The sequence below is a fragment of the Dreissena polymorpha genome, chromosome 5 (genome assembly GCF_020536995.1).
Source record: "Dreissena polymorpha isolate Duluth1 chromosome 5, UMN_Dpol_1.0, whole genome shotgun sequence".
Taxonomy (NCBI): Eukaryota; Metazoa; Mollusca; class Bivalvia; order Myida; family Dreissenidae; genus Dreissena; species Dreissena polymorpha.
The window spans coordinates 74,165,523-74,178,392 of record NC_068359.1 but is presented as its reverse complement, the minus strand read 5'-3'; the positions used below and the strand labels follow the sequence as shown (position 1 = coordinate 74,178,392).

Below are 12,870 nucleotides of genomic sequence, written 5' to 3'. Positions count from 1 at the left end.
AGCTGTTTTCATGTTGAAGACATGTGTTTGCGTTGTTTATGACTAGGTTTCGCAATGCTATGTGTCTGTGTGAGTAACATCAATGGGAATCAAGTTACTCTTTATTATTTAATTTAATTTTATGTACGTTAAATACTTTAACATAAAATTATTTTCATAACTTAATATTCGTCCCTCTGGTCCTGACTCGGTAGATAGGAAGATATTTCTTTCATTCATTTAAAAAAATAACCTAATGTATACAAAATATCGGCAAACTGAACCAGTCAGTCGATATAGCTTTAAAATAAGATTTTTAAGGCGCATTTGACAATCGGCAAATACAAATCGCAGCCTAATATGGAAACTAACTTTTTACCGATTTTAATAAACTTGCTAATAGCATCTGCAGGACATACCCCACATACTCGAATCTTAATCTATATTGACTAAACATGCAATCTTTTATGTGTCAAATGATCGTCCGAAAGCCCAAACAACTCATGAATAGCTTATTAACCTTCAACACACTTTTATTTTAGCAATACATTAAATTACTTAAATACGCGAATGTTAGTTATATAAAATGTTCAATATAAAATAATTCACAAAGGCGGATAGGCCTACTTAACATTTGTTTAACTACTTCCTTAAAACAAGTACACACTGCATATGCCTGTTTGTGATCACCGCTAAAGTCAGATAATTGGTTTATCAAGTTATAAATATTTAGATACGTGAGAGAGAATATAATCCATTTTGCAGAGCCTGATGAGGTTATCAAAATATTTGATGCACCACAAACTAAAGCGGACAACTAACATAATTTTCCCATTTATCATATGACATATTCGCCGTACCAAATGAATGAATGTAAATATTCCATTTATAATTAATAATTTTTAATACGATTTTCCAGTTTAAGCGAGTATGCGTACATCTCGCCTGGACGACGATCGCCCCGCCCTTTTAATTACGTCGCTTAGCGGTTATAAAACATAGACAATCTAACACCAAAGTGGCTTCTTGCCTGTAGATTGCATATAGATAACGCGATATTCCGGATGATTGTTGTAGCCTTTTTTCTCACCATCTTTAACACTGTTAACTTGGGTTTGTGTATTTTAATTATTATACAGAATTAAAAAATATTAGTTTATAAAGAACATGAGCTTAAATAACAGGTATTTCGGTACGTTAAACACGCTCTCAAACGCTTTTGCGCTTACCGAAATATAACCTGTTACTACGTGTAATGGTTGTTTTAGTTACACTTTTACACTGGTATTTTTCCGTACTATTTATATCAATATTAACGAAACATGTATTTGACACGACATAGCGCTTTAAAACTGGGATTTCTGTAAAGTTTAACACGCTTTCCAACGCTGAGCGGGTACCAAAATCTCCCTTGTTATTACGTATACAAAAGAAATTAATAATTTTAAACATTGCTTATGGAACATTAAGCAATCATCATAATTTAAATAGAAAAAACAAAACAAAATCAGTTTGGTCATTTTCTGATATAGATATGCGTTCTATGAAGGGAATTTAGGTAAGGCTACTTAATAAAACTACCAGTTTTAGACGCTCCCGCAGTTACCGCGTGTATTGGTGATATACTAAATAACTCTTATACGATGACATTTATCGATACCCTGTTATTAAAATAGTAACATAAACTTATTTTCACTTGATTCTGACACATAGCAAGCGATTTATATTGTTGAGGTCGTTAAGTGTCGCATAGTGGGTACCAATGTCCCCTATTATTTTACATATACACTTGATATAATTCATTATTGATATTGCTTATATGATATCTTTTTTAGTTTTTAAAATCAATCAATGTTCTATAAGGCGGATTTCGGTAAGTCTACACTAAGCTTCCACTCGCACAAGACCACATTTCCGCGTTGGAAATGTGTAAATTAAATTACTCTAACTAACATTCAGAATACCGACTGTATGAGTTACATAAACCCTATTTAAACCTTTGTACCATATTTTATTTCGATTATTTTTCGAACAAAATAAACAAAACTCGTTAAAACAGTCGGCTAATCAGGAAAATGGCTGACAGGTCGTTAGCAAACGGCGCGCCCGATTAATATATCGCTGATTGGTTGATCGATAATAAGATAAGAATCTGATTGGCAGTTGGCAAGATGTCAATGCCTCATACGCATTAAGTATATTATACCGTCAATACTTCGTATGAACGGAGTATAGTACACAACCAATGCTTCGTACGAATGGAGCATACTTACTGCATACATCATCAGCTATTATTCTACAGAAACTATAAGGATACTTCTCATCAAAAGTGTTATTGTTTTTATTATTTTTGTTTTTTTCACAATGTCAATTTATTAACCGAAGCATTATGCTAAAACAGATTTGGGAGTGCGTCTTCTTGTCCATGCTTTATAATTATCAGGAGACGCATGAGTCAATTCAATGAATGTCTGGACGGTAGCTGACAACTATTGTATGATAAATCAAATGTATACATCGTCGCAAAGGCTGTCCGGTTAGGGAAGTGTTCTGTACATGCGCTTCTAGCCTAGGCGACCCGGGTGTAAGGCCCATTCTCGCAACCATGTGCGTTTGGTGTAGGAGGTCACCTCCTGCATGTACCATAATAAAGCTTTGAAATGGCTTATCATTTAAAATGAATTGTGCTGACAATATTCTGGTTGTTTGAAATGACAACATTATGTTATTGATTTCAGAAGAAAGCTTACATCTTCTAAGACGACGACCTTCAATAATGCAGACGACACACAATTGTTCGAAGTGCGATCATTAAATGTAGCTATGTTCGACAACTCCGTACAACAAACCAGGAGAAACAAACGAAGCAAACTTGGAAGATGATGTTAACCATTCCATCAATCAAACGTTGAAACGTCGAATTCGACTTTGATGACTACGATTACAGTGCTTACATGGCAGCATAATCTTGACACTGGTTAAAACAAACTGAGGATTGACCGCCAGGGTGACTATGCTGCAGTCAAAAGACACGGTCAGATTAGAGGCCTCGCAACAATGAGCCAATATGATACGACTGTAACTTCGCCGAAAACATCCGCTCAAGGAACCTTTTCTCATAGATTTAAAAAAAAACATATAATAAAACGGTTTACCAGGGAGTGAAATGACATAAATGGCGGAGACTAAAAATCGAAATATAGATTTGTTTTTGCAAACAAACGATCGTTTCAAAAAGCACACTTATTAAGTTTTACACACACTTAACAAATGATGTATTTATAATTACTCCATTAACTCCGTTATTGCTTCATTATATGTATAATTTGAATTAAAGCATTGTGGGTCATCATAGCGCCCTAGATTGTGTTTCCAGAGATCTCAAGTTTGAATCCCAGAGAAAGGAAATACGTGTATTGATGTTTGGGTTTGCTATTATACGTATTTATGACTATACACATTTAATATGTGTGATCTTATAAATGACAATTTTCAAAAAATCGAAAATATGTGAACACGTCTATTTAATTATTGTCATTTACAGTTATTTATATTTAATTTCATAAGCCTTGGGACGGCATTATAGTTCATGTGTTGATTAAAATAAAATTTAAGCTAAAACTTTTAATTGATATGCAAGAAACTGAGTCATGGGCATGGGTGAGCTTTTAACAGTATCCTCATTTCCACTGCCGCGATGGATTTGTTTTTGTGGAATAGGAGCACATGCTCAGTTGTCTAATTCCGACATTTATGTGAAAGTTAACGTCAGTCTATATTTAAAAAGCACATTTATTCACTTCCTTTTGATAACTTCCTCGACTTATTCACTTTCTAATGCACAACTTTCAGGACAAAAAGATACTTAACGCCTTTAATTCTGAACGGATGTTATGAACTTGAAACCTACTTATAACTTGCACATTTGAAGAAGAACCGCTGTGACAGAGTAATTGTTTGTTAATCTGATCTGATTTGCCGCACTGACATACATTATATAAAACGATGATAATGATCGTGATGATGATAGTGGTGGTTGTGCTGCTGCTGATGATGATGTATATGACTATTTAGCATGAGAGTTAAATAGGAAGATATTTGCCTACACTAAAAAGTACACATTGAAGATTGATCATGTATGAAAACCTCCAATAATGCACAGAACAAAATCGTGTTTTAGCAGAATCAAATAATTACAGTTTTATTCAATAATTGTACCCTCTTTTATACTGCACCATAATGCAGACTTACAGTTAAGTAAATGTTTTAAATAGTAAAGTTTAAACAAAATATGTACTTGGTGTAGCCATATATGGAATCCATTGAATGATTGTAATGGCTTCATGCTGATTTCGTTTCGAGAGCTTAATGTCGACCTGCATAATGCATATCATAGTTTATAAAATATAGACAATGTGTGACAATAAAATTATAAGTTATAATTATTATGTAGAGGTTACATTCAATGCTTTCGTTTTGGATAAAAAAATAACGGGATAATATTTTGGAATGCAAGTGGTAAGTACATAATTGTATTAAAAACTGGCAAATATGTTTAACGCCTGTTAAAGTATGTTAATCTTTATAATAAGCAGATCTATTTTTATTTGGAGTTATGTATTTCCTGTTGTATATCCGTAACCATTTTAACATCTTTCTTCCAAGTGCAATATCTTCAAATCTTGTAAGAGCTATGATTCACATGGTAAGAAGCATACTTAATTTAAAGACTTTTATAACATTCTTAAATGATAAATGCTACATGATATTTTCACATGTTAAATTCAAGAAGAGTAATCATCATCGTTCATTAACATGTATCTGTGATTTCAATTGTGCGAGTGTATTTTTCTGTATAATTTAGTTGAATTATATTTCAAGTACAAATTCAAGTATAATTATATTCCGAAAAAAACCCAAGGAATGAAATGTGTTCTAAAGGTTACTGGTCACGCCCTATATCTGAAACCTGCGATAATAATAAAATATGAACATTTAATTAAAATAATGAAAATAATGCCATCCATCAGCTGCGGTTGCTGTTATAATACATCATACGACAATGTTTTTATGTTTTTGTTCAGTTGTTCACATGCACTTAATTTAAAAAATAATTACTGTTTGTTGTAAAATAAAACATCACTTGTTGCTATATGTATGCTATACACAAGGCCGCGATCTCTTACATTTACAAGTTTGATTTGGTATTTATCACATGCATTTATCAACATCAATTATTCTGGGACTTTTGGTAGTAAAATTAAAATGCGTAAAGCAAAAATGTAAGTTAATAGTTAAAAGTTTCGGGGACGAAAATGCTACTGAGAAAAGCGGAAACGCGTACGCTATTGTAATTCACATCAAATATCGAATATTTCTTCCTTGTTTCATAAATGAAAATAAACTAGTTAGTGTTCTGCACCAAACCGAGCAGATATAACATGGAGTGGCAAGGACTAATTGGATTTATCCTGCTGTTAAATCAGTCGATCAAAGGTAAGTATTGAATAATTTATTATACTATGTCATTGTATGCATGTAAATAATCGTTATTTTATTTTATGAGTAAGCATTACGATAAAATGCATTATTAAATGAGGGATTCAAACAGTAACCGTATATATCGGAACACATATGTAATAACGTTTCAATGGTAGCTAAGTTGTTGTGTTAGAAACGAAATGAAACGTTTATTTCCCTGTTCTTATGCCATACTCGAAACGCATCCAAAAGTAACCCCAGTGAAAAAAAACAACATTTTAAGTAGTCTTTTGACGTATTGATACGAAGATATATTCACGCACAACTTTTTAAAATCTGTTTCTTAATTCTATCATTGTAAATAAAAAGTCTTAAACACTTTCAATTTTACCTTTTGCATAGAATGATTTCATTTGGATTTCAGCTGAACAATTTACTCTAAGCAGTGACTCAACCCCATGGCTTTTATCATTTTGCGATCTTGCGGAACCAAGGCTTGCGTACAAGAATGCACATTTTGAGGTTGAGGAAGAAATTGATGTTTTATCAAACACTGCGGAAGCTTGGTTAGGATTCGTCTCGTTGAAAGTTCCATTTTTATTTCACGGTAAATGCTTTAATTCGAATAATATGAATAGTTGCATTGTTTGTGTTTTCATGTTTTAAATTAGTGAATTCTGGATCGAATCGAATACTGTCATTTAATTTAAGATATCTTATTCAAATAACGTTAAATGTACGTTTCCGACAACAATATAAATTATATGATATATGCTAAATTATAAGTATTCCATGTTCAACGTTATTATAGGTTGTGCACAAGTTCATTTGCAAAAAACGTACAGCGTAACAAGCATTGGCTACTGCCAGACTCTGTGTGGAAATTACAGTCCCATTGGAATAAAGGCGCCAAATGGCTTAGATATCTTTCACCATGCAGTAAGTCTTTACTTGCATCATTTTTAATGAGCTAGCACTGCTAAATTGAGACATTGTTACCTCTTGGTATATAACTCGAGGGTCATAAGCGCACAATACACCGGACAATTATAGTTATTATAATTTATTTTTTACAAAGTTTAATGTATTTTGGATAATTAATTTTACACGTAATCGCGAAAACTATAATGATACGGTATATCAATGGTATATAATCAATAAGCAAATTAAAATTTAATTTTATCTTCGGAAGAAAGCAAAAATAAAGGATATTTTATATGTGATAGTGTTTAACAATCTGTTCGATTGTTATTTTGCTTATAACGCATACGCATCTATACTAAAATAAACTCATATAATGTACATGTATGACGTGTTTTTTAAGAACGGTATAATGATCCTGTCGTAAATGTACCATTAACATATAGTCTGGAGGCTTTACAAAATTATCTGTTAATACTAATGTATCTGATGTAATATTGTGGCATACATATAAGATATTTATTTCAGTATAATGCAACAATCATTTTGTGTGTATAAACATATGCGTATATAGGTTATAAACAATGTTCTACTCCAAGATGTCTGAACTGTGTAACACTTTCATTTCTACTTATATCTTCTTGGTTGTCCTGTTGAGGTTATTTTCCTGATTTAATTAGTACAATTTTCAATTTGGTAATAATGTAATCATCTATTTTAAAATCATGTAAAGCTTTCATTCTGTTCTTTGTTTTAAATATTGATTTTAGACTTAATATACCTGTAAAATTAAAAAATATATTTCGCGATTCCATACATATCAAAATGTATTTCATGTTACGATTTCTTTTAGATGCATTTACATGTTACATGTACACGTTGGCTGTTTTCTATAAGCAATGTATATATCTTAAGATGTTTTTATCTTCAGTCGCTAAAGGAATGTATCTGTTTCAATACATCGGTACATGAAATCCCACTTGGGCATTTCGACAACGACCAAAAGAATCTTTGTGAAAAAGACGGTTATGCCATCTTCACTCAAATCAGTGGTAAGTACACCGACACTACACATAATAATACATCGAGAAATACGTAAAGAGTTGAATATGTCGTATATTTGGATGTAAAATTTACGGACACGGGTTGATTACATGTACAGGTTTTAAAGTATCCTGGATAAAAATCTGTAAACGGGTTAATCTGCAAATGACTTATTTATGGATACTTTCATGTGACATACGAAACAAAATAAACATTATAAACACCACACTAATTGACTACCTTATACTTCGCTCCATTGGTCTCTAATTCCCATATGCATGTTTATCTGCTTTATATACACAGTGAACGATTCAATGGTCATCAATCGTGGTACGGAACATACTGGCGATTGCCTTACATATAAGAACCAAGGCTTCCAATGGCAATCATGTGCCAGCGAAAGCAATCTAGAAGTAATATGTAGCAAAATGCCAACAGCAGGTATTCATATGTGACTTGTTTGCATATAATCACATATTATTATTTTCTAATTATGTTGTATTTTGTTTTCAAATTATGATTGATGCGCGCTATAACATTAACATATGTAATGTTATAGCGACGACGCGGCACAAGAAGTACTGTTTTACAGAATTATATGTAATTACATTCAACATTAAACTTTCAAAATACTTCAGGAAACAATCTTATAATGATAAAAGCGTCCATTGCTGATAAGCATCACACACTTGGTCGAAGAAGACACAGTTTCCGGGCTAATTCTTCTAAATAATCAAAGGCTTGTTTCAATAATGCGTACTTAAATGTACTTGTCATTTCTTAATTATCAGATCCGTCAGCTACAGCATATGTACCAACGAAACAAAGCAATACTTGGATCCAAGGAAATATAATCTGTTTAAAGGAAAGCAAGTATCCAGCTTCCATCTCAAGTATTGTCGTATCTAGGTTAAATGCAGGTCAACATCAAGAGCACTGGACAGGGATAATTAGAGAAGCCACCTTGATTAATAAGGCAGGCATACGTGTGTTGGGTATGTTGTTACCTATACCATTACCTAATTGCTGTCTTATAAGTCAAAGTAACATAAAATGAGAGACTTCATATGAAAACATGTTAATTAATTCAACTTTTTATATAAAATTTTCACCATGATTGATTTCACAGTATAATGATTTTATATCTATAAAATCAAACCTAAACGCATACCTTTATATAATCGCAAAGATATACGTGCATGCATTTTAACATAGACCAAAATCTACTTATAATTTTTCATATGCCCAATTAAATTAAACGGAACGATTGAGATACCATCGAAATCATCACACTTCAGGACACACGGATGCTAAATACGCGTTCGTAAAAGGAAGTGGAAAGAAGCTACATTTCGTAAAAACGGGAAAGAAGCAGGCCCTGTGTTTCGCAGGTTACATTACTTTTTCAATATGATTTAAGTGATTGAAAAGTAGATAAATGATTTAAAAAAATATATATGCAACATGCGATATAAAGCAATCTAGTTATTTTATTCACTTGAGGAACATTGAATATAACCTTATGTTAGAAATAATGCTGTTGCTTTAAAATGTTAGAGAAAGTCAAGTGTTCTTTAAAAAGGTGTAATCCATAAAACATGTTTAAATTATTTAAAAAAAAATATTTCAGGATTTAAGCTGTGTTTAATATTGCTTCTGGTTAATTTGAAATCAGTTCCGCAAGGGGTTTGGGATGTATGTATTTTTATTGATAAACTGAATCATTGTTAACAGTCTAAAACTTACATGGTTTGCTAATACGATCTTTATGAGAGTGTTTATAGTATGTATTCTTAAGATATCTGAACTAAGAATAAGCATGTTCCTGGTCTGATGAACAATATGGATACCATATCGCATATTTGTTGTGCATGACACCAACATTTTGTGAAGCCGAATATTATGTACATAAAAACTCTTAGTTTCGATCGCATTAATTGTAAAAATTGAGATACATGTTAAACTGTGTGGTCTTTATTAAATTTTAAATTTTACGTTTTCTTGAAAACAAGCAATACTCACGGTGTCACCGTTAAGCGTGTACTGTTATGAATGTTTATGTTGTCAGTGTTCATTCAAATCCTCAAAATAAGTCATCAACTGTCAATTTCAGCACAAGCAGCAACAACAACATCAACGTTTAACTTGTCAACGACAATTAATCTGACCGAAGGTAACTTATAATAAGTATTTTCCCAAAATATACAATTTAAGACTATATCATTTTAAAATTAAAACACACTTTATTTATCATTAATTGTCTTTTAGAAATTATAATTTAAAGATATTATTTTTAGATTGAATAAATAATAACTAAATACATTATATTCAACATGAATGAATGAATACCAAACATGCTTGTTTTTTTAACGGTTGTATTTCAAAAAAGGAAATCAAACAGCCTCAACCTCTCCAAGTAACCCAAGCCATGGCAGTACTACATGAAATCATTCAGCGCTATCACAGTCGTCAACCAGTCATGAAAATCTAGAAAGTAAGCCTTTCTTTCGTTACCTGCGGTTAGTATCGATGTTTTGTTTTCAATTATAAGCGCAATGTTACTTTCATGTTTAACCGCACTCGCATTATTGTACCATGTGGTGGGTTGCTTTACAATAAATACATTGTTTAACTATTTATATTTGCAGAATCCTCAGAATCTAAATCCATCGGTATTGGACTCGGCATTACAGTTGCAGTTATCTGTTTAGTTGGGGCAACGATTACTGTAATCGTTCTTAAGAAAAGGTTTGTCCTTATATAGTTTTAAGTCCGTATCATTCAGGCAATCGAGATGAAATGTTGTAAAGAAATCAATAGATCACCAGGAGTTGAAATGTATAATAATTTAACACCTGTTTGGCCAAAACCTGAATGTATAGGTTGTGTAATATTTAATTTAAAGTGCATAACAATTGTTATAATGGTATTATATTTAAACAAACAAAAATTGTTTACATCAATTTACAAAGGAAAATATAAATACCGTAATGTAATCAAACAGTTGAAATAATACTAACGAACTATGGCGCGATTAAGAAAAACAAGTTATTTCTTAATAGTATTTGACCTGAATCCCCTTAATTGGACATTACTATCAAAGCGAACCTCGCTTATACATCTCAAAATCAGCTAATACAGATTTACAGCAAGGAAAATAACGGTCAATTAGAGATTCGACCAAATCAAATTTCAGGATAAGCTCGGTCAATACAGTTTACACATTAAGATGCCATTTTAAAAACATTCAAAAGCTATTGACTTCGTAGGTGTATTGTTACATTTTACACGTTTTACATAAAGTTTTCGGACATGATTGTCAATGCTATACCAAATTTTAAAATATTGCCATTAGTATGTAGTTATTAAACAGAATTGTTAATGGTAGTTTTTATTTTCTATGTGAATTTATAGCCTAATAAAAGTGTGACCTGCGAAAATGTCACGTTTAATTTATATTCATACGCCCCTGATACGGTTATTCTTTCTTAACAGTTCTAATTACCCAATATCGTATAAACTTAAGACGTTTGGACTGTTATCTCATGTTAAGTAGATCTCGACTTGCACTGTTATTTTGACATGACATTACAAAAGTAGACATCCTTTTATTTTCCATAGCATGGCTCTTGATGATAAGCGGGCTGTTCTTTGAGTGTGTTCGATGACCGATACAGTTTATATATATTAATAGTTTACCCTTTAACCATTGATGCCTTTCTATATATGTGTTATCAAAATTTAGCAAACATATGACTATTATAACAACACATTAATTTCATGTTTATTTATTTTTTGAAAAGTTTCTTCACCACTTGCTTAACATTGAATTGCAGTGACCGACTTTGCCTCAAATACAAATAAACAATGCAACCAATGATTATACTAACCGGATATTCTCGAGGCATATAATCCGAACACGGCTATTTCAATGCTTTTTCATGTATTATGGTATTTACATGTAATACTTAACATATTATAAATTGCAACCTGTTTACAGAAAATTAACACGCTCTCAGATCGATACACAGTAATATAAAGATTATGATTGTCATTTAATAATTGCTTATATAACAAAGTTGTTTTTCAGACAATTATTACCTTGTTGGAAGACTACATCGACTTCTAATACTGGCAAGCACACGTTTGAAAATGGACCAGAGCAAAGCTATGAAGACCTGGGTGACAGAGATAGACACAATACAAACTACTCTGAACTGGACATAAGTATTGATAGTGCTGACGGCAAAGCTCGCTATTACAATATAGAAAGGGAGTAGGGTATTGAAAGTGAAAAAAATGACAACTGCAATTACGAATACTATAATACCAGGGTTTCCCTTGAATATGTTGAGGAAGATTACATTAAATAAACGTAATATAAATCAATTACAACACACGGAAAACAAACTTGTTTCTTGTATACAAAATATGCATTTAACATTCTAGTGTGGTGATTTTAACAGACTCATGTCTATCCTCCATAGTATGTATGGCTTACGCATAAATTACACGACGTTATACGTGTTTTAAGCATCTGCATTAGCGACCTGAATTCAAGACTGCAAACCCTATAGTCTTAAAAGCAGTATAGCGATATATATATATATGTATGTATGTATGTATATATATATATATATATATATATATATATATATATATATATATATATATATATATATATATATATATATATATATATATCAATTGTCAGGTTAATGCTTCTGTAATACTATGAGAACACAAACTGTGATCGTGATAAAACAGTATCCAGATTAAGTTTGCAAATCCAGATTATTTGCAAACTTATTTTTTTTATTTATTGAACAATTGTTATGAAATTTTGCATATTTGTAGGGGGTATTGAGTACATACATATAATTGAAAAAAAAAAGAGTTAAAATGTTTTTGGAAAGTAGAGTTATTTGATGATAAAGTTGCCATCCCCCGTTGGATCCCAACGGGGTTTTGGCTCCCCCGTTAAAAATTGCAATTCTCCAACGGGTGTTTTTTCCAGATGGGAGAATTTTACCTATATTTTACAAAAAATGTAATTTAAATATTATGCTTTGTTTTCTGTTTCAATGTTTACAAATACACATGTTTAAGTTATAATTGTAAGAAATATGTACTTAAATAAGAAAATAAAGTGTTTGTAGATTTTCTTCTCCCGTGGGGTTTTGACGGGGGATCCCGTCCATCTCCCATATCCATTAAACTCCAACGGGGTTTTCACGGGGGACCCCGTCAATCCCCCATTTTAATTTAACCTCAATGGGTGTTTGACGGGGGATCCCCGTTTAACTCCAATTTATAAAGAACTCCAATGGGAGTTTGACCAGAGAAGGGAGGGGGGGGATCAGACTTCAATAAACAGTTTATACCCATTGCAATATATTCCATTGTATAAAGAGTAAAAGACACCAAACTTTATTAAATAATTGA

General features: G+C 32.0%; 1 protein-coding gene across 1 annotated transcript in view; it reads left to right on the top strand.

Annotated features, from left to right (window-relative positions):
- The first annotated feature begins 5,345 nt into the window (after positions 1–5,345).
- LOC127831732 (uncharacterized) overlaps positions 5,346–12,870 on the top strand; it is a 54,263-nt gene continuing 46,738 nt past the window's right edge. Inside the window, exons 1-3 of the mRNA XM_052356769.1 lie at positions 5,346–5,475; positions 5,885–6,067; positions 6,272–6,399. Coding sequence (XP_052212729.1) covers positions 5,421–5,475; positions 5,885–6,067; positions 6,272–6,399 — 366 coding nt within the window. The 5' untranslated portion in view covers positions 5,346–5,420. The remainder of the gene's footprint in view (positions 5,476–5,884; positions 6,068–6,271; positions 6,400–12,870) is intronic.